Source organism: Ranitomeya variabilis, chromosome 1, assembly GCF_051348905.1.
Source record: "Ranitomeya variabilis isolate aRanVar5 chromosome 1, aRanVar5.hap1, whole genome shotgun sequence".
Taxonomy (NCBI): Eukaryota; Metazoa; Chordata; class Amphibia; order Anura; family Dendrobatidae; genus Ranitomeya; species Ranitomeya variabilis.
The window spans coordinates 228517661-228543560 of NC_135232.1; the positions used below are offsets into that span (position 1 = coordinate 228517661).

The 25900-nt window shown below is 40.2% G+C and overlaps 1 protein-coding gene and 1 long non-coding RNA gene across 2 annotated transcripts in view; one reads left to right on the forward strand and one right to left on the reverse strand.

Moving 5' to 3' along the window:
• DNAH10 (dynein axonemal heavy chain 10) overlaps positions 1-25900 on the forward strand; it is a 167035-nt gene that overhangs the window by 42168 nt on the left and 98967 nt on the right. Inside the window, exons 13-24 of the mRNA XM_077293221.1 lie at positions 2276-2452; positions 3028-3204; positions 4771-4940; positions 7194-7345; positions 8035-8196; positions 8891-9098; positions 10328-10484; positions 14444-14920; positions 16375-16533; positions 16851-16967; positions 18881-18983; positions 21936-22114. Of these exons, the coding sequence (XP_077149336.1) occupies positions 2276-2452; positions 3028-3204; positions 4771-4940; positions 7194-7345; positions 8035-8196; positions 8891-9098; positions 10328-10484; positions 14444-14920; positions 16375-16533; positions 16851-16967; positions 18881-18983; positions 21936-22114 (2238 nt within the window). The remainder of the gene's footprint in view (positions 1-2275; positions 2453-3027; positions 3205-4770; positions 4941-7193; positions 7346-8034; positions 8197-8890; positions 9099-10327; positions 10485-14443; positions 14921-16374; positions 16534-16850; positions 16968-18880; positions 18984-21935; positions 22115-25900) is intronic.
• On the reverse strand, positions 14039-18297 carry LOC143811543 (uncharacterized). The gene is made up of 5 exons (XR_013223590.1): positions 18239-18297; positions 18077-18151; positions 14621-14769; positions 14422-14526; positions 14039-14309 (listed from the first exon to the last, which is right to left on the reverse strand). It is a non-coding gene; the product is annotated as an uncharacterized LOC143811543 (long non-coding RNA).

Genomic DNA, 25900 nt, shown 5'->3' on the forward strand with positions numbered 1-25900 from the left:
CAACTCCCTCCAAAGATTTTTTTTATTTAGCTCAGGTCTTGAGACTGGCTAGGCCACTCCAGGACCTTGAAATGCTTCTTATGGATCCACTCCTTAGTTGCCCTGGCGGTTTGTTTTGGGTCATTGTCATTGTCATGCTGCAAAACCCAGCCACAACTCATCTTCAGTGTTTACTGAGGGAAGAAAATTGTTGGCCAAAATCTCTTGATACATGACACATCCATCCTCCCTTTAATACGGTGCAGTTGTCCTGTCCTCTTTGCAGAAAAGCACCCCCAAAATATGATGTTTTCCCTCACAGTGCTCTACACACGGCGAGTGGAGTTGATACCAAAAAGTTATATTTTCTATCTGACCACATGACCTTCTCCCATACCTTCTCTGGATCATCCAGATGGTCACTGGCGAACTTCAATCGGGCCTGGACATGTTCTGGAGTGAGCAGGGTGACCTTGCGTGTCCTGCCGGAATTTAGTTCATGACAGCGTAGTGTGTTACTAATGGTAATGTTTGAGACTGTGGTCCCAGCTCTCTTCAGGCCATTGTCCTGATCCTCCTGTGTAGTTCTGGATTGATTCCTGACCTTTCTCAGAATCATCCTTACCTCACAGGCAAGATATTGCATGGAGTCCCATACTGATGAAGATTGACAGTCATCTTGTATTTTTTCCATTTTCTAATAATTGTGCCAACAGTTGTTGCCTTCTCACCAAGTTGCTTGCTATTGTTCTGTAGCCCATCCCAGCCTTCTGCTGGTCTACAGTTTTGTCCCTGGTGTCCTTAGACAGTTCTTTGTTTTTGGCCATGGTGGAGAGGTTGGAGTGTGATTGAGTGTGTGGACAGCTGTATTTCATACAGGTATTGAGTTCAAGCAGGTGCAATTAATGCTGGTAATGAGTGCCGAGTAGGAGGGCTTATTAAAGAAAAACTAGCAGGTCTGTGAGAGACAGAATTCATGCTGGTTTTTAGGTGACCAAATAGTTATTTCATGCAATAAAATGCAATTTAATTATGTACAAATCATACAATGTGATTTTTCTGGTTTTATTGTTAGATTCTGTCTATCACAGTTGCGGTGTACTTACGATAAAAATGACAGACCTCTCCATTGTTTGTAGGTGGGAAACTTGCAAAATCTGCAGTGTATCAAATACTTATTCTCCTCACTGTACATCTCATTAACTTGGGACACGGGGTATTCTCTCCTGCGAGAACAATATTTGCCACTGTTGGGATCTTGTTCAAAAATACATTTGCTTTAAAGGTAGCCTCTCAGGCTGAAAATCGTATTTGATCTGTGGGTAGAATGTTATAGAGCAGGAGGTGTCAATCATATTGATGTACATTTTTGGTTGGAAAATATTCAGTAAACTTTGCATTTTATTCAATGAAACACCCTGATGTTTGGATGCATACGTCCAGTAGGTGGGGCTATTCAATTACCGTATATGACTGTGCATGTGGACAGAGCTGTCAATCTCTGAGTTGGACCACACACTGGACTACTTTTTCTATAAACCCCAGGGATTTCAATACATAAACTATAAGTTATACTGAATCTTTCCCACAAAACTATATATCATTTTCGGCAGCTTCTTTTTATACTATACTCTCCACAGATCACACTGCATCTACGTGACAGGTTCAATTAAATGTGTAAGACCTGCTTAAAGAGAACTTATCGTAGGGGCATGAATGTGTATTTGTATATGAAAAATATAATATAAATGTAATACAAACAATATAGACAGGATATTTATGATTCACACAGATTATGCAAAATTTCCAACTCCCCACAGTAGTTGGCACTGAAACTTCAGTTAAAGGAGTTGTCTGGTGTCTCTGTGTGACTGCAGACCTATGAAATGGCGGTGATGTATGCGATCTGCAGATATTGCCAGTTATCGCAGGATCTCACAGCTCCACAGAGCTGCATAATGTGGTCATATATCAGTTATTAATACATATAGTCAGAGCTTTATACTACATGTGGCCAGGGTTTATGAGGGGCCGGATAGGCTACAAGGAAGCAGCTTCAAAAGATGTTCTCTGCTGTTCCCAGTTGTGTGATGACTTATTTAAATAATCGCGCGTTAATATCCTTTAAAAAAGCTAAACATTTTCTTACTAGTTACAATATATTTAGAATTTTTTTGTAAAAAGAAACTAAACAAAACATTGATCTCCCCATAAAATGCATTTTTAAACCTCACACATTGTTGCTCTTGTAGAATCTCCCTAGATTCTGAGGATTTCTTTGTATCTTGCATTATAGGTTGATATAGTGAACAAACTCTTCATGAAACATTTGGAAACGCCTCCGCTCTACAAGAATCACCCTCCTGTGGCCGGGGCAATATATTGGGAAAGGTCACTTTTCCTCAGAATCAAACAGACAATCGTTCGGTTTCTGGAAATGGAAGAAATGTTAGCAAGTGAACATGGGAAAATGGTAAGGTTGCAAAGAGGACCCGTCATCAGGTCAAGTGAACAGTTTTTGGTTGTATTTTATTCCTGCTGCTCCTCTAAGTATTCGGTTAGGTTTTTTTGTTTTTTTTTAATCACCATACAGCTTCAGAGCAATGGGGACTCTAAATTTAATGCCAATTTTTATGGTCTTTACCAAGGGGCCATGGCTCACAAAGTACTCTGCGGCTGTGTCTTTTGGCTGTTCTGCGTTATTACCCTGTGAGCATCGCCCCCTTGGTAAAGACCATAAGAATTCGCACTACATAAAAGCCATTTCACTGTAACTCTATGGTGGATTTAAAAAAAAAAAGTGCAGCAGTGGAAATAACAAAACAAAAGATGGCCACTTTTAACCTGGTGACAGGTCCTTTTTAAATTGCTTGTGTTGTGTACTCTGTGGAAGAATCTTCTACAGTGGGTGTCTGCAGTACAATGCTGGGAGTTGTAATCAGGAGTCAGACATTTTTACCTCTAGGAAAGCTGCTGGTAACCATAACATGAATAGTCTTTAGAGAAGTTAAACTATTGTGATTTGATTTATTTTTTCATTTTACTTAGGCAAAGGCAAAATATTTGGAAGTGGCAAGAAGAATGAAGGAGTATGAGGACAAGAAGTACGAGGCTTGGAAAGAGAGCACAGATCAGAACCTGCCATCACTACTGAAAAGAAGTTTACTTGTCAATACGCATGTACCTGGTCTTATTAACCGCACCAGCATATCTGTTACCGAAATAGTAAGTTAGCTGTATGACAGATTGATAATGTCAGATTTATTATGACAATTATTAAATTCAATGAGCAAGTTCAGAGAAGAGCTACCAGGATGGTGAGCTGACTGCAAAGTATGTCCTATGAAGAATGGTTAAAGGAATATTCAGCTTGCAAAATAGAAGGTTAAGAGGAGACCTAATAGCTGTCTACAAATATCCAAAGGGATGTCACAGTGTAGAGGGATCATCATTATTCTCATTTGCACATGCAAACAAGAGAGGCAGTGGAATGAAAGTGAAAGGGAGTAGATAAGGATTAGATTTTAGAAAAAAACTTTTTGACAGTGAGGGTGATCAATGAGTGGAACAAGCTGCCACGAGAGGTGGTGAGTTCTCCTTCAATGGAAGTCTTCCAACAGAGGCTGGTTTACATGGTTTAGCGAATCCTGCATTGAGCAGGGGGTTGGACACGATGACCCTGGAGGTCCCTTAAAACTTTAACATTCTGTGGTGCTAGTGCTAAAATATTATCTCAGTAATGAGGAAATCTGTCTTCACTGAATACAGATTTTACATTTTGAATTGAGAATTTTGAGAATAAATAATCATTTTATGATTTAGCAAAGTTTATTAGTTTCATGTGTATTATTGGTTTATGATTATGAAATAACAATTAAAACAACGGTTACTCTTTAAGTTTAACTACAGGAAAGATATATATCTTGGTATCGTGTTAGCCAGTGGATAGAAAAATATTTAGAATTGAGAGTCCTCAGTGGTTGATACATTTGATATATTGATGATATATTGTTGGTTTTTTTTTGTCTCCCTGATCACAGCATTAGAGACATGAAATTACTTGTATTAAAAGGTGATTTCAAGTCTCAGAGAGACAGAAGAGCCTGGGAATATAAGCTGATGATGACCTGTGACACTCTCAGTGCAGGAATGAATGTGTTGCATGGATTTATGTGATTTTACATAAATTAAGGAATTTGCTCCTCAGACCGTGTGGGGGCATCATAACATAGAACCAGACCCCAATCAGAGGACAATAAAACATTCACACTCCTTATCTGTGAACTGTTCCAATATTTATGGACATAACTGTTTATCACTCACATAATGGTAGTTCTGCTTCACGTCACCTGTCTTATCTATGGCATTATTTCTTTGCTGTGTTGTGCATAAATATGTGATTCTTCAGAATTTCTATTAGTCTGTGCCTGATGAAGAGACCTGTGTAGTCTCGAAAGCTTGTAATTTGTTACCATCTTTTCAGTTAGCCATTAAAAGGTATCAACCACTGAGGACTCTCAATTCTAAATATTTTTCTAAGTTTAACTAGTATTTTATTAGTTGCAATCCCTGCCCTTTCTGGGTGTAGTAGTCATGTGAGTGATACTAATAAGAAACAAAGAAAGCTATGTTTGCCAGTGTTTTATTGATTGTATCTATGCACATTACCAATTATTTTTGGCTTTGTATTATGTTTATATTGAAATGTAAATTGCTGCGGAATACATTATCGCTATAAAAAATATGATTATTATTAACAGTAACCAACTTACACGTTTGTTTGTTTTGCAGGATGTGGACCAAGTAAAGGCTGACACCAATTACAAGAATGTGCACTATGCTGTGAACTTTGCTCCAGAACTGCAAGAAATTATTACAGAAACCAAACATATGGAGCAGTTGGGCTTTTCTGTTGGTGAATTGCCAAGAAATGTAGCCTTGCAAGAAGACAAATTTTTAAGGTGGTTTAGCTTTATGGCAGTTCTGACCATTTACAGTTATTATTGGTCATCCATCAGGAAGTCTATGGTGACCTCTCTTGGGGCAGCATTAAGTAATGAGAGATGATCTGATATGTTATTCTGTGAAACAGTGTATAGGTGAAATTGTAGACCCACATATTGATGAACTATGGTCTCTCTCCATTTTTACAACGATGAATAACAGGTTTCTGACTATACAGAATGATTCACAGAGAAATGGCTGTCAGTCAGAGGTGGAAGGATGGGGAGAGCCCGCAGATTATTAATATCCCGGACCCCAAGTTCACATCCCTTGCATCGTGCTGCAGCTTAGCAGTCATAATGTGAATCCATATTCTAGCGACATGACATCACTTTATGAGATGGAAATAACCCTTTAAACTGTGAAATGTTGTACCAACTAAGTTTTTTCAAAGAGGACCTGTCACCAGATAAGAAATTAGCAGTTTTAGGGTATGTGCACACGTCCAGATTTCTTGCAGAAATTTCCTGAAGAAAAACGGAAATTTTCTGCAAGAAATCCGCATTTTTTTTTTGCGTTTTTTTTTTCGGTTTTTTTTCGCTGTTTTTTTAGCATTCTGCAAGCGTAATTAGCTTGCAGAATGCTAAAGTTTTCCAAGCGATCTGTAGCATCGCTTGGAAAACTGACTGACAAGTTGGTCACACTTGTCAAACATACTGTTTGACAAGTGTGACCAACTTATTACTATAGATGCTGCTTATGCAGCATCTATAGTAAAAGATAGAATGTTTAAAAATAATAAAAAAAAATAAAAAAATGGTTATACTCACCCTCTGCAGACAGCCAATCTCCTCAGCGGCGTCCGTTCCTATAGATGCCGGTGTGGTTCAGGACCTTCGATGACGTCGCGGCTTGCGATTGGTCGCGTGAGTCACATGAGCGGTCACGCGACCAATCACAAGACAGCGACGTCATCACAGGTCCTGAACCACACCATCTATAGGAACGGAAGAGAGAGCATGCACCGGAGAGGTGGGAACACTTCGGGGGCCATCAGAGGGTGAGTATATCACTATTTTTTATTTTAATTCTTTTTTTTTTTACCAATTATATGGTGCCCAGTCCGTGGAGGAGAGTCTCCTCTCCTCCACCCTGGGTACCAACCGCACATAATCTGCTTACTTCCCGCATGGTGGGCATAGCCCCGTGCGGGAAGTTAGCAGATCAATGCACTCCTAGGTGTGCGGAATCCCCGCAATTCCTCATTTTTAATGAACATGTTGCTTTTTTTTCCGCGATGCGATTTTTTCACGGAAAAAAATGCAACATTTGCACAAAAAATGCGGAATACCCTGTAAATAATAGGAGGCATATGTAAGCGGTTTTTTTGCGTTTTTATCACGTTTTTATAGCAAAAAAACGCGAAAAATCCTGAACGTGTGCACATGGCCTTACGCTTATTTTATTATCTCTGATCCCTTGAGTTTTCCCATTTTTGTTTAAAGTCACCATTCGGTTACAGAGATATGAACTTTTTTGTTTAGTGCTAATTGTTAAGGTCCTTACCAGGAGGGCCTCCTGATAAAGACAATAGAAACTGGCACTAAATAAAAAGGCCCATATCTGTGAAACCATTTGGAAGCTTTAGAAAAGCACCACTCCAGCGTTTTTTTTATTTCAGCGCTGCATTGGAGCTTATGACTTGAGGTCCCTGACCTTATTGTTATACTTACTCACCGCAGTCTTCGCCTTCTATCCGCGTTGTTCCGGTTGGTCTTCAGTAAGTTTTTACCTGCGAGATCACTCATTCTGGCTCTCATAGATTTGCAATGAGCGCTTGTGCCCATTACGTCGGACTTTTGGTCAGTCAGAAGTTGCGGCTACAATTGGCGTCCCGGGACTTGAGTGGTTCCAATAAAAGGTGAGGACAGCGGAGTTAAATATAAAACCGTATGGTCAGGGACCTTAGATTAATAGTACCACTCCAGTGCTGAAAAAAGAAGAAAAAAAACTGAAGTGGGGATTTAAATGTCCTTTCCTTTCTGTAATTTTTCATATGTATGCAGCAAAGGGATAAATAGTTTGACTGAATGACCACAAATGGATGTCGTATTATAATTATTTATTACCTTATAATAAATATTTTTAATTACATTTTCATTTGATTGATTGCAGCTTCTTTATAGTTGACTTTTCTATAACACAAATTTCCCATAGACCAGCTATGGCTTCAGATCCTCTCTTATTTAAACACATGGTTTTTTTCACAGGTATATCGATGACATGAAGCAAATTCTTGCTTCTTATGAAAAACTAATACAGGGTCTTAATGACGCTGAAACCCAACTACTTGATAATCACATCCGGGAACTTTTAAAAGTGTTTAGATCTGGATACAGAAGATTGAATTGGAACTCGCTAGGTAACACAACTCTCTTTTTCTGTAGTTCACTTTGATTTAGCTTTGGCTAAAAAAATCAAATTCTTCTTAGAAGAAGATGAATATTTGACATTTTATGATTATCAATAAGTCTAAAATTGAAGGACTGATCAGAACTTATTTTCTGGTAATTTTCTGTGTCTTGTTTTTGGCAGTTGGAAGTTTTTATATCTAACGATCTTTTGGTCAAACGCAGTGTCAATGACTGCACCATGTAGATTCAGCTGAACGAGTGAACATTGACTTTCTATATCATTAATTGTCACTCATTTTGGGCATAAAATCTTCTCAGGATGGAGGACATTTAAGTGTCAGTGACTGGGAAGTTCTTATCTGTGTGTATTACCAAACTTTCCTCTCCCTGACATTCTTAACATTACACTTCAGTATTTAGACCTTTAAATCTGTTCTATTGAGTCTTGGTCCAGAGAAATGTTTATGGCTGTATCCGGCTTCTTGATTATTGTGTGTCTCTGTAGATTCATCCTTATTGTTTTTGCTTAGGTTTTTTATTGCACTGCAAGAAGTTTGTTTTTATGATATATATATTCCATTCCATTGGGGGTTTCATGGGACCTCTACACAATTTCACTGCTGTTTTCTTCTTTTTGTCTTTTTTTTTAAACAGAAAATGTATATATTAATACTTTAATGTTACTTTGTATTATTAGGTATTGGTGACTTCATTAGTCGTTGCACCCAGGCAGTGTCAAAGTTTGAGTCTTTGGTGCATAAAGTTCAGAAGAATGCAAGTGACATTGATAATAAGTTGTCCGCTATTGAATCTGCAAACCTTTTTAAGTTTATCAATAGGAAGTCAGCAGATCTATCAGGTACGTGATGAATGGTCTCATATACTAAGCACTGGCCTCACATACATGCCCTTTATGTTGTACGGAATATACTTATCAGAAGATTAATAAAAAAGCATTAACCTTAATTGATCATGGATTACATGACAACATATAGTCACTCACCTGACTCAGAAATATTGCTACTTGTTGAGTTGCCTTGTGACTTGCTGCAATTCTAATGTTTAGGCCGTGGTCACACAGCCATCGATCCTCTTGTGCGAGATAATCGGGACAATTATGCAAATGATACTCTGCTTAAACTGTCAGAAAGAAAGTAATCAGACTGCACTCGGATGACTTCCGTGGCAGTCCAATGTTTCACCCGCACCCATAGTCTCGGATGCACTCGCAGCATGCTTCGATTATTTTCTCATGCCGAATCGACATGACAAAATAATTGCTGATCTGTACTGCCCCAAAGTGTGGCACTAGGTCGAGTGCTGTCCCATAAAATATCAGATAGCACTAGGCCTTGGTATACGGCAGTGTACGGCAATGCCATTATGTATCCCCAGTAATACATAGTGTGAGATGTGAAAGAAAAAATAACCAGCTAAAACCAGAAATATAAAATTGCATTAGTGGTAGCAGCACTTCATTTTTATTTATCACTAGTCTTGATGAACCACCCTCATGTTATGTAACTGTGTTATTATCATTATTTCTTCTGTAGGTGTCAAGGAATTCTTTGAATACATTGAAAATGAACGGTCCAAAGACGTGGAAATAATGGTCAGAAAATATACCGCCATCGGGTCTATTCTAACAAAAATAGAAGGGCTAGTGGTAAACACAAACACGGGAAAAAATCCTCAAATGGCCCAATATTATGCATTCTGGGAAAACAAAGTGTACACCATACTGACGAAAATGGTCATAAAGTAAGTGATACTTTCTTGTCTGTGTCTTTGGGGGACACTAAGTAGTTAAAACGTAATTGTTGTTTTAATTTTAATTTCAGAAATCAATAGTACATATGAAAATAAATCGTGTACTATTGATTTATGAAATAAAAATTAAAACGATGGTAACTCTTTAAGCGTTTGGTCCTCCCACTGGTTACTCCCCTCCAGCAGGTACTGAGCTACTCAAGTTGTAGCTTAGTGTCCTCCAGTAGGCTGACCTCCCTGCTCTTCCAATCTCCCCGTTTATCCTCAAGTGAGGAGGGAAATCAGTGTTGAATAATCAGATTATCCCTTCCTGCTACAAGAAAGGAAAGTGGAATAGGGCAGCCATTACTCCCCTACTTTCTGACAGCCACAGGATCACCCAATGTTTCTGACTGCTTTCCACTATTCAAGCTTACGGTCATGACCCCATGGAAGGCCTGAAGGGGGTGACCCTTAAGATGATAAAGATGAAGTGAATAAACAGAATAATTGAGGGATGGCACCATGCATGCTTCCCACCAACGCAGTGACTTACTGCCAATTGTGACAGGCCACGCGGCCACTATGGGCCTCATGAGTTTGGGAGGCCCAGCCCAACATCGCACTTTCAACTGTATCAACATCCTGGATGCCAATGTAGTTGAAAGCAATGATGGAGGAGGGAGCATCAGCTGACACACCCTCCTCCATCATTCTCCCTCTGCATCTCACTTCTTAGCACATTGGGCGCATTATATCGATGACGTCACTATAATGTGCACGCTGTGCCAAGCACTGCAGAACTGCAGAAGACAAGTTGAGGAGACCGGAGCATTGCAGGAACAGGGAGAGGTGAGCATTTTGTTTATTTATTTTATTTCAATCAATGAGAACATTGAAGGGCCCATTATATTATATGCAAGGCAATGTGCAACCTAGAATATTATATGGATGGCTATGTGGGGCCGTTATACTATAAGAAAGGCTACGTGGGGCCTAGAATATTGTATGGATGGCTATGTGGGGCCATTATACTATAAGAAAGGCTAGGTGGGGCATTTATATTATATGGAGGGCTATGTGAGGCCCATTATATTATATGGAAGGCTATGTGAGGCCCATTATATTATATGGAAGGCTATGTGGGCTGTTGTATTATATGGAAAGCATTGTGGGGCCCATTATATTATATGGAAGTTTATGTGGTGTGGGGCCATTAAATTATTATTTTTTTTTCACAGGAATTTCCAGGCTTTTAATGCAGCTATCATTGGAAATGTCCCTCTCTTTCAAGTTGAAACCATCCTGTCGGCTCCAGAAATAATTCTTCATCCTAATTTCAATGAAATTTTCAAGTTGATTGTGCAGTGCTACAAGGGTTGTCTTGAATCCACAAAGGTAACCTCAAGATAATGGTAAACAATGTAGAAAAGTACTGTAAAAGCCATCTTGTACGTCAGCCCTAATGAACACACCACTGAAGTAAGATGCGCTTTATTCATTAAGAAGCACACTACACTTAATGACTTAGGTGCTTTTTAGAACTGTCATGTGTTTCAGTCAGTGACTAGAGTACATTTCTGCATAATGTTGTCATAAATTTTCTGGGTGGACTACACCCAATCCATCCAACCCCAGCTCTGTCTATTTTGGTGAAGCTGATTGGCACTGGGGTAAAAACGCAAAACCTGAAAAATTTTGTGCAGCTTAAAGTTGTGTCAAAATTTTGTGACAATTAAAGGTATTTACACAGAATTCAGTAATAAACAACTCGCTGAATTGGGCCCTTAGTGTTTTGAGGTGAAATTAATCGAATTTACTAGCACAGTCTGCTCAACGGCCAGTAATCTATACCACCTCTGGTCGTTGCACCACAGACAGTTATTCCCAAGAATAGCTGAGATAGGAGTCAAACAATAATGCAGCCCGTGAGATTCCGTGGCTTGGCTGGTGTTACGTTGGTTTTCCCATGTCTGCAGTCAGCACAGTACCATTCTAGCTCTGGTCTGCAGACCTCCACAGTATAGCGGGATATTGGATTCCAGTTTCATTAAACACATTTCCCATTATACATTCTGTATAATTTCTTTGTGATTTTAAAGATTTCTCCCTGAATTAGATTTAATAGGAATCTTTATTTCAATGAGCAATAACTTGTCTGTGCGATATTTAATTACCAAGCCCTGTACCCTAAAGCTAGATATACATACAGTGCCTTGCGAAAGTATTCGGCCCCCTGGAACTTTTCAACCTTTTCCCACATCATGCTTCAAACATAAAGATGCCAAATGTAAATTTTTGGTGAAGAATCAACAATAAGTGGGACACAATTGTGAAGTTGAACAAAAGTTATTGGTTATTTTAAATTTTTGTGGAAATTCAAAAACTGAAAAATGGGGCATGCAATATTATTCAGCCCATTTAACTTAATACTTTGTTGCACCGCCTTTTGCTGCGATTACAGCTGCAAGTGGCTTGGGGTATGTCTCTATCAGTTTTCTACATCGAGAGACTGAAATTCTTGCCCATTCTTCCTTGGCAAACAGCTCGCGCTCAGTGAGGTTTGATGGAGATCGTTTGTGAACAGCAGTTTTCAGCTTTCCACAGATTCTTGATTGGATTGAGGTCTGGACTCTGACTTGGCCATTCTAACACCTGGATACATTTATTTTTGAACCATTCCATTGTAGATTTTGCTTTATGTTTGGGATCATTTTCTTGTTAGAAGACAAATCTCCATCCCAGTCTCAGGTCTTTTGCAGACTCCAACAGATTTTCTTCAAGAATGGTCCTGTATTTGGCTCCATCCATCTTCCCATCAATTTTAACCATCTTCCCTGTCCCTGCTGAAGAAAAGCAGGCCCAAACCATGATGCTGCCACCACCATGTTTGACAGTGGGGATGGTGTGTTCAGGGTAATGAGCTGTGTTGCCTTTATGCCAAACATATCGTTTGGCATTGTTGCCAAAGGTTTGATTTTGGTATCATCTGACCAGAGCACCTTCTTCCACATGCTTGGTGTGTCTCCCAGATGGCTTGTTGCAAACTTTTAATAACACTTTTTATGGATATCTTTGAGAAATGGCTTTCTTCTTGCCACTCTTCCATAAAGGCCAGATTTGTGCAGTGTACAACTGATTGTTGTCCTATGGACAGACTATCACACAGCTGTAGATCTCTGCAGTTCATGCAGAGTGATCATGGGCCTCTTGGCTGCATCTCTGATCAGTCTTCTCCTTGTTTGAGATGAAAGTTTAGAGGGACGGCTGGGTCTTGGTAGATTTGCAGTGGTATAATACTCCTTCGATTTGATGATCGCTTGCACAGTGCTCCTTGGGATGTTTAAAGTTTTGGAAATCATTTTGTATCCAAATCCGGCTTTAAACTTCACAACAGTATCACGGACCTGCCTGTTGTGTTCCTTGGTCTTCATGATGCTCTCTGTGCTTCAAACAGAACCCTGAGACTATCACAGACCAGGTGCATTTATACGGAGACTTGATTACACACAGGTGGATTATATTTATCATCATTAGACATTTAGGACAACATTGGATCATTCAGAGATCCACAATGAACTTCTGGAGTGAGTTTGCTGCACGGAAAGTAAAGGGGCCGAATAATATTGCACGCCCCAGTTTTCAGTTTTGGAATTTCCACAAAAATATAAAATAACCAATAAATTTTGTTCAACTTCACAATTGTGTTCCACTTGTTGTTGATCCTTCACCAAAAATGTACATTTGGTATCTTTATGTTTGAAGCATGATATGTAGGAAAAAGATTGAAAAGTTCCAGGGGTGCAGAATAAGTATGCACCCCCAGTGAAAGCTATTTGATAATATCCACTTGGACGTAGTGAAAATTAACTCATTAGGTGCCAAATACTTTCATTCTTAATTTCTCCTCTATGAAGAGGCAAAATTAGTAAAAAAAAAAAAAAAAATTCTGCTCTTCAGCCGCAATTGCATTGTGTATCCACTTCAATATGAAAAATTTGTTGAAAGTTCCTTTTCACCTGAGTCTAAATGTCACTTTTGATTATCAAGAGCATCTAAGACTTACAGTATATCCTTTTATACTGAAAGATTTCTGTTTTCCGTTCCTTGCCACCTCTCACCTGCTTCCTTGCCTCTGCCCCTTTACCTATGAAAATGCAGCTCTAGCAAAAATTAAGAGACCACTGCAAAATGTTCAGTTTGTCTGATTTTTCTCTTTATAGGTATATTTTTGAGTAAAATGTAAATTTGTCATTTATTCTATAAACTTCTGACAACATGTCTCCGAATTTCCAAGCAATACAATTTGTATTTTTTTTCCTGAAAAGGAGAAATGGTCAAAAAATACAAACCCCCCCACCCAGTGCTTTCAGACCTCAAATAATGCAAAGAAAACAAATTCATAATCATCTAGAAACAACAATACTAATGTTTTAACTCAGGAAGAGTTCAGAAATCAATATTTTGTGGAATAACCATGATTTTTAATCACAGCCTTCATGCGTTTTGGCATGCTTTCCACCAGTCTTTCACACTGCTTCTGGCGCAAAAATGTAAGCAGTTCTTCTTTGTTTGATGGCATTTGACTATCCATCATCCTCTTGATTACATTCCAGAGGTTTTCAATGGGGTTCAGGTCTGGAGATTGGGCTGCCCATGACAGGGATTTGATGTGGTGGTCTCTTGATTTTTGCCAGAGCTGTAGATTTATGTCTTTAAATCTTGTTATATAATGTTTGCACTAAAGCCATTATTACATGTGCCAATAACTGGCCAAATAAGTGTTCATAAAAAAGGGTAATATTAGGGAATCAGAGGCAAGGGAACCGATGAGAGGTGGCAGGGAAAGAAAAACTGTGAGACGTTATCACAGGCCAAGCTCGTGTTAGTCAGTCAATGTATACTAATCAATGTAATTAAGGTTATGTAGAAGAATTGTGGCTTATATTTCATTTATACTACACCAGGATTCTAATGTACCAGTGAGCCCCATTTAAAACTAAATGTATTAGTTATCTATATTTACATACTTAATCCATTTATCTACTATCTCATATCTGAGTAAACATGTTCAAACATTAGGCGTAATAGTATATTCATTTGATTTTCAGCTCTGCTTTGGAAAAAAAATCTGGACGTTGAGCTTCACTCCAGTTGTTGTCTGCATTAGGTTTCATCCATGGGGTCTTTTCTGTCTTGCATCTTATAGGATCTTCGGTATCACTGTTGTGTACAAATGTACATGTAATTTACTACCCATGTACAAATTAGATGTAGTTTACCTTTCTGTTCAGAAGTTGTGGTAGTTAAGTGCAATTCATTAGTTTTTTCCTACCACCCATTTCTTCTGGTCCTAGAGTTTTGTTCGCTGGATGCACAGAACCTGCATTCTCTGTCCTCCTCAAAAATCTGATGATGATGAACCCGTTATATACAGCTTCTACAATGACATTTACCAGAATCCTCAGATCACAGAACAAGCTCTCATCATCAACCAGAACATGCACAAGCTGCTCACATCGCTCACAAAGTACCTGAACAGGTGGAAGAAGTACCGGCCCTTATGGAAGCTGGATAAGGCCATTGTGCTAGAGCGGTTTGCTGCCAAGAAGCCATCTTGCGTCACGTATGATGAGAAGTTGCAGTTCTATAGTCGGTTAGCGCTGGAGGTTACACAGCAGCCCTTAATTAAAGATGAACAGTGCATTCGATTGTATCTGGGCCCCCTGGCCTACACCGTGCAGGAGAATGCTAGAGCATGGGTAAACTCCCTTGGCCACCTTCTCAATGAGTCCGCCCGTGAACAGCTTTACAGTCTCAGGGATGAGTTGGACGTATGTATTTTATTCTATTTGGCTTTATTACCTGATAATCTACTATTGTATTTGTAACGATTAATTGCCATTTACCAAGTTACCAATAAGGCTAACAGAAATAGATCCAAGATAGATATTGCTTGTTATGAATGATAAATGTGTGAGGGGTCTTTCTGACTTACATACGGCTTTATGTAAAACTCAATAAACAGGTAAATTAATATACCTTTTTTTTATCATAATGAGCTATTTTTCTATTTTTGTCTCAATAGTCTTGTTGGTCACTTCTGGATTTATGCTAGCCATACACGTAAGATATAGTGATGAGCAAATATACTCATTATTCGAGATTTCCCGAGCACATTCGGGTGTCCTCCGAGTATTTTTTAGTGCTCGGAGATTTAGTTTTCATCGCCGCAGCTGAATGATTTACATCTGTTAGCCAGCATAAGTACATGTGGGGGTTGCCTGATTGCTAGGGAATCCCCACATGTAATCAAGACTGGCTAAGAGATGTAAATCATTCAGCTGCGGTGAGGAAAACTAAATCTCCAAGCACTAAAAAATACTCTGAGGACACCCGAGCGTGCTTGAGAAATCTCGAGTAACGAGTATATTCGCTCATCACTAGTAAGATATACTTCAGGCAAACCTGCTGATTTCTGCCAGATTGGCCAATGCTCACATATTTATTAGAGCCTCCTGACTTTTCCCTGATGACAGATGTCGGAGGAAAAACACCCTGGGCATGTTGTAATTCAACATGCCTGATCAATCGTTTGTTATTTGTTACCACAGGAGATAAGCTTCTGCAGGGTCTGGCAGAGGCTTTTTCGCTATTTCCCATTGGAATATACAGGTATTCTTGGCTAAGCCTGTTTAGGCGAAGCATTAGCCACAAATACTTGCTACTTCCAATAGGTGTCACTAGAGTTCAAGTACTCTTCCTTTCTGAAGAGGCAATTTGCATATTTAATTTCCCAGAGGAGCATGCAAGGCGTTTATACTGGCTTGTCACTTTCCATAAGGTGAAACCTAAGATCACAGTCTTAGCCTCTAACCTATCCAAATCAGTTCTCATACTTTGCCCTGACGAGTAGCAATACCCCGAAACACCGTATCTGTAAATTGGGATTCAGGATTGGCTTTTATCCTAAGTCATATTGCAAGGTTTGTTAAAGGGTCGATATTGACATGTAGGATTTCTACTTCCAATAACTGTCACTAGAGTTCATGGCCTTTTTGTATGTTTTTCTCCTGCAGTGCTAATGAGCTATGGATCCCACCCCATTATTTACATGCACGACTGAGTCCTTGCTCCCTCCGCCGTCCCATTGCTGATTGACAGCTATATATACAGAGATGTAGTCATACCCTGACTGCATACAATGGCTCCAATCTATTAATCCGTTGCCTACCAAAACCTAAGCCTGGTCCATTTTATAGAGAATAACTTTTTTTTTGTATTGTAGAGACTGTCCATAAATCTAATGGTGACACCAGATATCCTTGAAGACCTCAAGTTTGTTCTTGCCACAATTGCAGACATTAGAGATATGTCGCTAGTTGTTGAAATGCGATATCGAGATATCCAAGAACGATATAGGACCTTGTCCATGTATAATATTGAGGTGGGTAGCTGCAGGATTATCATGGCTCTTGTATTTTGTAATTTATCATGTGTAATAATGTCTTTTTAATTAAAAAAAACATCATTGTTAAATTGAAGTGAGTGATTTCAATATTCATAAATAATAACTATGATCTAGAAAACCTATAACTCCACAAATCTGTATCAAAAAGTGCTCCATAGTGAAGAGTTAGAAAAAGTGACTACAGTCATATATCATACATTAAGATTTCTCTTTTTAGATTGAGTTGTAAATAATCCAAAAATGTACAGGATTTATTGATGAAAATATCATTACTATGTTCATTTTCTCTCTAGTTTGATGAAGAAGAGAACATTTTGTCAGAGAAAATAACACAAATCTGGGAAGATCTGTTTGTGGAATCTAAACAGGTGGATCGCAGCCTGGGAAAGGTGAAAAGGAAATTTACTCAGGTAACTGAATAACTTAGTATAGCTTCACCTCTATATAGTACACATAAGCCTGCTGGTTATTATTATTATTATTTATTTATATAGCACCATTGATTCCATGGTGCTGTACATGAGAAGGGGTTAAGGTACCGTCACACTAAACGATATCGCTAGCGATCCGTGACGTTGCAGCGTCCTGGCTAGCGATATCGTTGTTTGACACGCAGCAGCGATCAGGATCCTGCTGTGATGTCGCTGGTCGCTGAATAAAGTTCAGAACTTTATTTGGTCGTCCGATCGCCGTGTATCGTTGTGTTTGACAGCAAAAGCAACGATACCAGCGATATTTTACACTGGTAACCAGGGTAAACATCGGGTTACTAAGCGCAGGGCCGCACTTAGTAACCCGATGTTTACCCTGGTTACCAGTGTAAAATGTAAAAAAAACAAACAGTACATACTTACATTCGCATCCCCCGGCGTCCGCTTCCCACACTGACTGAGCTCCGCAAAGTGAAAGTGAAAGCACAGCACAGCGGTGACGTCACCGCTGTGCCCTGCTACTCCCGGCGCTCAGTCACTGCAGGAAGCGGACGCTGGGGGACGCATGTAAGTATGTACTGTTTGTTTTTTTTACATTTTACGCTGGTAACCAGGGTAAACATCGGGTTACTAAGCGCGGCCCTGCGCTTAGCAACCCGATGTTTACCCTGGTTACCCAGGGACCTCGGCATCGTTGGTCGCTGGAGAGCGGTCTGTGTGACAGCTCTCCAGCGACCAAACAGCGACGCTGCAGCGATCGGCATCGTTGTCGCTCTCGCTGCAGCGTCGCTTAGTGTGACGGTACCTTTACATCAAAATACAGATATCACTTACAGTAAGCAAACTGACAATTACAGACTGATACAGAGGGGCGAGGACCCTGCCCTTGCGGGCTTACATTCTACAGGATGGTGGTTAAGGAAAATATCATGTATATGTAGAGGGAGTTAGCACCTGATTCCTCATTGTCCTGTTATTATGGGACACAATGTTCCTGTAGAACGATCAGATTGATCTCCTGGGTGCAGTGAAGCTGTTGACTTGCCTTATGGCCACTTACATTTACCTGCCTAGTATTTGAGACTAACCTTGTTGGGTATGGAGGGGCTGGATAGTATGTGGTTGGCACAGAGGGCTCTGGCTCTTTCACTGTGTCCAAGATCCTATGGAGTGTAGTCATAATAATGATATTAGCAAATACCTTCAATCAGAAATGTAGTATAGTTCTCCTGATAACCTACGTCGCTTACCTCATGTGCAGGCATTGCAGTAGCTTAGGTTTCCAGAGTCACGACCACAAGCAACTAACTAACTGTCACTATATGAGTTGTCATAACGATGAATATCTAAGCTACTGAAATGCCCTGCACATGGGGCAAGCGACATAGGTTATCAGGAGAACTATGCTATATTTCTAATTGGAGGTATTTGCTAATATTATTATGATTACACCTACTATATATTGGGGTAAAATCTTGGAGATGGGAATACCCCTTTAATTTTATGCAATTTATGACTGTGGATCTGTGCAAGATAACGTATATGTTGTACTTTATTGGGCATGTGTGGAATTTGTTTGCAGTAGTGTATGGTGGCTATATAACTATAAGGGGCACTGTAGCTCGTCTTGTTATGAATTAACTGTGTTTTGAGACACTGTAATTTGCATTGATATGTGGGCACTATGGAGGGGGGTCACTGACTGGCACTGTTACGAGAGTTGGCAGTTTTATAGTGGTCAGTCACTGACATCTGAAAATGTTATGGGGACACTGAATTAAGTTTTATATTGCATCTATATGCACACAGATGTAAGTATTCATAAATCAAACCCTTTCTTTTGCATATACCCTTTGTACTTTCTAAGCAGTTTTCTTTTTCTGTTTTACTAGATTACAAAAAATCAGATTGAAGATTATAAGAAAGAGGTGGCGCAGTTTGCGGAATTGTTCCGTTCTGAAGGTCCTGGAGTTGTTGGAGATGACCTCGATAAAGGTACTTTATAACATTGTGTAACAATTATGTAACAATGTAACCGTGCTGTCAAACAGTGCTGCCACCTTTATATGTGCACATCTGCTGCAGTAAGCGGCAAGTTATCTGCTATATATTCATATAAAAGGATCAAACAAAGTATGTAGCCAACTGTGCTGTTGTGCACTTGTAAGAACTTCCACGTACAGAATTTGGTTCACACACATCAGTTTCTTACAATGTTATGTTCCGCACTGGAAATATAGAGCCTACAAATATGTAGTAAGATTGTATTGGAAATATGCTTGTGTGTCCTATAGTCCAACTATATGCAGAATGTCCCCGATAGATCCAAAAGCAGCGGTCTGCTGGTAGTTACAGGAGCATTGATAGAAAGTGTGCGCCACTGGCAGGGTGACGTCAGTAGCCGACCTCTGACTGGCTGGCTGCATTTATTGCAGTGCTATGATCCGTAGGGTCACTGTGCTACAATACACTTCAGCTGGATGTGCATCCTGAGACGCACATCCAGCTGAAGTAGACTCTTCCATCAGTAGGCCCCCCTCGTTTTGAGACTGCAGTAGTTACGCCACGTTCCTGCGACTTTCTGCTCTGGACATTTGATGCAAATAATTTCCACCTCTTCAGGGTTGCTTGATTTTTTTTTTTCTGTCCCCCAAAAAGAAGCACCCTCTAATGTACTATTATGAACCTCTTTATAATGTTTAGGTACAGAATGACCTATAATAATGTTATAGGCATGTTCTTTGAGTTCAATGCGCAATTCCCGCTTGATCCAACCTAGGAGTAATTTGTCACAAGGCCACGTTGTGTAAAAATTGTCATTTCAACGTATTATTAATCTGCATTGTACTTTAAAGAACCTAATACAATATTATCATCCATATACAGTACAGACCAAAACTTTGGACACACCTTCTCATTTAAAGATTTTTCTGTATTTTCATGACTATGAAAATTGTACATTCACACTGAAGGCATCAAAACTATGAATTAACACATGTGGAATTATATACTTAACAAAAAAGTGTGAAACAACTGAAATTATGTCTTATATTTTAGGTTCTTCAAAGTAGCCACCTTTTGTTTTGATGACTGCTTTGCACACTCTTGGCATTCTCTTGATGAGCTTCAAGAGGTAGTCACCGGGAATGGTTTTCACTTCACAGGTGTGCCCTGTCAGGTTTAATAAGTGGGATTTCTTGCCTTATAAACGGTGTTGGGATCATCAGTTGTGTTGTGCAGAAGTTTGGTGGATACACAGCAGATAGTCCTACTGAATAGACTGTTAGAATTTGTATTATGGCAAGAAAAAAGCAGCTAAGGAAAGAAAAACGAGTGGCCATCATTACTTTAAGAAATGAAGGTCAGTCAGTCCAAAAAATTGGGAAAAGTTTGAAAGTGTGTCCCCAAGTGCAGGGGCAAAAACCATCAAGCGCTACAAAGAAACTGGCTCACATGAAGACCACCACAGGAAAGGAAGACCAAGAGTCACCTCTGCTTCTGAGGATAAGTTTATCCGAGTCACCAGCCTCAGAAATCGAAGGTTAACAGCAGCTCAGATTAGAGACCAGGTCAATGCCGCACAAAGTTCTAGCAGCAGACACATCTCTACAACAACTGTTAAGAGTAGACTTTGTGCAGCAGGCCTTCATGGTAAAATAGCTGCTAGGAAACCACTGCTAAGGACAAGCAACAAGCAGAAGAGACTTGTTTGGGCTAAAGAACACAAGGAATGAACATTAGACCAGTGGAAATCTGTGCTTTGGTCTGATGAGTCCAAATTTGAGATCTTTGGTTCCAACCACCGTGTCTTTGTGCGACGCAGAAAAGGTGAGCGGATATACTATACATGCCTGGTTCCCACCGTGAAGCATGGAGGAGGAGGTGTGATGGTGTGGGGGTGCTTTGCTGGTGACACTGTTGGGGATTTATTCAAAATTGAAGGCATACTGAACCAGCATGGCTACCACAGCATCTTGCAGCGGCATGCTATTCCATCTGGTTTGCATTTAGTTGGACCATCATTTATTTTTCAACAGGACAATGACTCCAAACACACCTCCAGGCTGTGTAAGGGCTATTTGACCAAGAAGCAGAGTTATGGGGTGCTACGCCAGATGACCTGGCCTCCACAGTCACCAGACCTGAACCCAATCGAGATGGTTTGGGTGAGCTGGACCGCAGAGTGAAGGCAAAAGGGCCAACAAGTGCTAAGTATCTCTGGGAACTCCTTCAAGATTGTTGGAAGACCATTCCCGGTGACTACCCCTTGAAGGTCATCAAGAGAATGCCAAGAGTGTGCAAAGCAGTCATCAAAGGTGGCTACTTTGAAGAACCTAGAATATAAGACATAATTTCAGTTGTTTCACACTTTTTTTGTTAAGTATATAACTCCACATGTGTTAATTCATAGTTTTGATGCCTTCAGTGTGAATGTACAGTTTTCATAGTCATGAAAATGCAGAAAAACCTTTAAAAATTTTACTCTGTACTGTATATACTGTATATAGTTTGGATATATGATGTTTGGATCATGGGAAATTGATGTGATGTTGATTCAGGTCTCTTGCTTACATCCAAGCTGTTAGGCTGGTCCCACATAATACAACTTCTTATAGCAGTGGGTTTTTGATGAGGAGCACTAATGATGCTAATGCCATTTTATTAAAATTATCATTTTCTACTGATCAAATAGTAGTCACTGCAAAATCACTGCTCTGAGTTTTATGTAGAGTTTATGCTTTATTAAATATTTAAATAATAATTATACATATTGTTTAATGGTCAAATGATTGTAACTAACAGGCGATTACAACAATTATGTTTTTAACACTCAACTTCTCAACATTTGAGTACCGTGATCGTTCTATGTTTAAAGTGTTTTTTTTTATGATTATTTTAATCGCATCTGACATCTAATGGAAAATACATCTGTTTGGCTGCTTACAGGTTTACAGATTCTTGCTGCCTATGAAAAAGAGCTGGTGAAGTATGAAAAGAACAGACAGGAGTTGGCGAATGCTGAAAAACTTTTTGATCTTCCTATAACTATGTATCCTGAACTCTTACAAGTGCAAAAAGAAATGAAGGGTTTGCGTCAAATTTATGATATCTACAGTGCACAAAAGGTTTGTACATGGGTAACCCTTGCTGGGCTATTATACACAGTAAAATCTAAAGGTATTTATGAAGGTTAGTTTCAGGATCATCATTTTAAACATTGCAAAGTTCTTGTAAAAAAAGAATGTTTGCAATTTTTCTTGTTCATAAAAATTTTCTGTGTTCTCAAGAACTGAGAGATGTTTCATTTTATTGCTTTTTATCTAGATAACTGGCCACATCTGCAGTTTAGAACTTGTGGCCATACATGATAGTGCTTGCAAGCACTTTTTAAGGCCGGGATCACGCATATGAAAAATACGGCTGAGTCTCGCATGTTAACACCCGGCATTGCCGCCGTCGCTCAGGAGCGGAGCATGCAGCTGCATGTATTGCTATGCAGTCGCACGCTCTGCTCCTGAGTGACGGTGCCAATGCCGGGTATTAACATGCGAGACTCGGCCGTATTTCTCGCATGTGTGATCCCGGCCTAAGAGAGCTTGTAAGCACTGATTTAATGCTGGCGTGATCGCTTCAGCACACAATCTGGCCAGGTTTAGTGCTATTGTGCTCTTCCAATACTGTAGAGGCAAAACTGCCTGCAGCATCGGAAGGCAAACAGTTGGGGCCAGCAGAGCAACCATGGTCTGAAATGTCAATCTTCAGGAGCACACCGCCCCTTGCAAACAGGAAGCCATGTGCTCCTGAAGATGAAACATGAGAAAACCGCTGTAATAGATATTTCACATCCATCATAGATCTTGCTTTTGTATCCTTTTCTTAAGTTATACCCATGAAGGAAAGATGTAAGAACATGTTTTGACCTTTTTGATGTAATGGCATTGTGAGGAGTACATTTCTGGACATCTGTGTAAAGAAAGCCTATTTTTTGGGTAAATGTAATGCAGCCAATTAATGTGTAAAATGTAAATACTGATGCACATAGCACAGGCGCTTCTATAGTTGTGCAAGGAGCCTGTTCTAAACATCTTACATAGTGACATAGTTATATTTGTTGAAAAAAGACTCGGGTCCATCAAGTTCAACCTTTTTCCATCAGTTATACATTCTCTGTTGCTAGATTACCTCACAATGCCAGTTCTTGTGAGAAAAGCATCCAGCCCTTTTTTAAAAGCTGTTATAGTGCCTGCCATTACTAGATCTTGTGGTAGGGTATTCCACAGTCTGACTGCTCTAACTGTAAGGAACCCTTTCCTATTTAGCTGCCGGGAATCGCCTTTATAAACCACCTGTAATGAGTGCCCCTTAGTCCTTAGTAAGATTTTTGGAAGGAATAAATCATGTTACAGTCCTTTGTATTGATCACACAGATAATTATACATATAAATGAGATTTCCTCTGAAATGTCTTTGTTCTGAGCTAAACCAGCCCAACTATTTTAACCTTTCATCATATACGAGGCCTTCCATCCCTTGCAATAATGTAGTTTCCAGCTTAGAACAGACTCAAACTTCTCAATATACTTTTTAAAATGTGAGGCCCAAACTTCTATATGCCTACAATTTCATACAGAGTCATGCCAAGGTTTTCTGTAATATTCTATATGATTCTGTAGTCATGATAGCCATTGGGTTCTACATTATGGAGGTATTTCCCCCAGAAGTCTGTAAATCACCATGGAATGACTATAGTTTCCCACTCCCATGTATGTTCATATGACCTCTGACAGAGGTGTATATAGGTTTTCCGGCTCCCGGGGCAAGAAATCAATTTAGCGCCTTCCTCCATCCCAAGCACATATGCAATTTGCACACTTACAGTCGCGTGCCCACGAGCTGTTCTTCTTAATTCTCTCAATGTTCAGTGAAAAACTGAGAGAAGCAGGAAGAAAAGCTAGTTGTCGTGTGACCATAAGTATGAAAATAGCAAATGAGTGAAGTGGTTATGTGATGACTGATGGAACCAGCAAGCAGAGCTGAATCCTGACAGTGAGTATATTACACACTGTTAGGATTGTCATTCTACAGTACTTCATTTTATAATTAAAGTGCTTTTCCAGGTTTGAAATGAAAGTCTGCAGTCACTCTAGGTGACTGCAGGCTTCTGAATTCTCACAGTGCACGCATTGTACACTTTTAGGATTCTTCCTTGCCAGTGACAAGGGTGCACAGTCACATGAGCACAAGTGTGCGATTTGTATACTTCTGGCCACATTCCGACGTGTCCGGCCTAGCTCAATTCATTTTCATTGAGTGAGACCACGCATGTCTCCTTCTCCTTGGCATACTGTCACCTCCTGGCTGTGTACTTACACTGTCTCACCATGCTACCTCCCACACTACTCAGTCTCTTCATACTATTCCCCTGAATAGTCTCCTTACATGTTTCCACCCTCCCTTCTCATGCTGTCGCCTCTCAAATCCACCCTACTAACCATACTGGTTCCTCATATATTTACCTTCTTGGTCTCCATACTGCTTTCTCACACATCTCCCCGACTCCCCATGCTGTGTCCTCACCCATACTATCACCCTTGTTCCCCATACTGTGTTCGCATACATTGTTCTCCTCGCTCATCATACTGTGTCCGCATACATTCCCCCCTCGATACTCATACTATGTACGCACCCATCCCCCACTCACCATGCTGTCTGCACCCATCCCCTCCCTCACTTCCCATACTATGTCTACATCCATCACCCTCACTCCTCATACTTTGTCCGCACCCATCCCATCACCGTCGCTGCCAATACTGTGTATGCAAACATTCTTCCTTGCTCCTTATACTGTGTTTATTTTTCATACATTCCCCCCTCACTCCTCATGCTGTGATCACACCCATCCCCCACTCACCATACTGTGTTCACACCCATCCCCTCCCTTACTCCCCATATTGTTTCAACACCCATCCCATCACCCTCGCTTCTCATGCTGTGTCCGCATCCATCCTATCACCCTCACTCCCCATACTGTATCCGCATACATTCTCCCCCTTGCTCCTCATGCTGTGTCTGCACCCATCCCCTCACTCACCATACTGTCTGCACCCATCCCCTCCTTTGCTCCCCATATTATGTCTGCATACATTCCCTCTTTGCTCCCCATACTGTGTCCGCACCCACCCTTCCTATTCTGTGTCTGCACCAATCTCCCCACTCACCATACTGTGTCTGCATCCATCTACCCATACTATTTCATTATGCATGCACCCTCTCTTCCCCCCCTGCTCCTCATACTGTGTCTTAAAATTTCTCCCTTTCCCCATATTGTGTCTGCACCCATCCAAACTGTGTCTTCAAATCTTTCTCAACCCCCCACATTACACTAAATCTTTGGTGTTTTCTGCTCCACTTGAACACTTACCACTAATGTTGTTTCCACCTCTATAGCGCTGTCAAATGACGTCAGCAGCGTGATCACATGACCTGAACATGGTGCTGACATTACCCTGACCCAGCGGTCAGGGCTTCAACTGCACTCGCACAATTGATCACTGGGAGCCTTTGCTCTGCACCTTCTCTGAGCCAGCTGTCAGCTTGACAGCTGGCTTAGAGAATGGTGGACTCCCAATCTGGGGGGCGGCAAAATGCAGCCTCTGGGGAGGCACCTCGAACTGCCGCATCAGGCGGACCAATGATCCCCTTCCAGTTGCACCCGATCCCCCCCCCCAGATACGCCTCTGCCTCTGAGCTTATGGCTCTGACATATTCTGAGGCCTTAATCTAGACCTGCATTTTTGTGTTATATGAATTTATAATTTACAACAGAAAAAGATTGTTTGAAAATAATATTTATTGGTCTACGTATTATTTTTGTTTAATCCGTATCATTTCTGTAGCGTTATATAACAAATG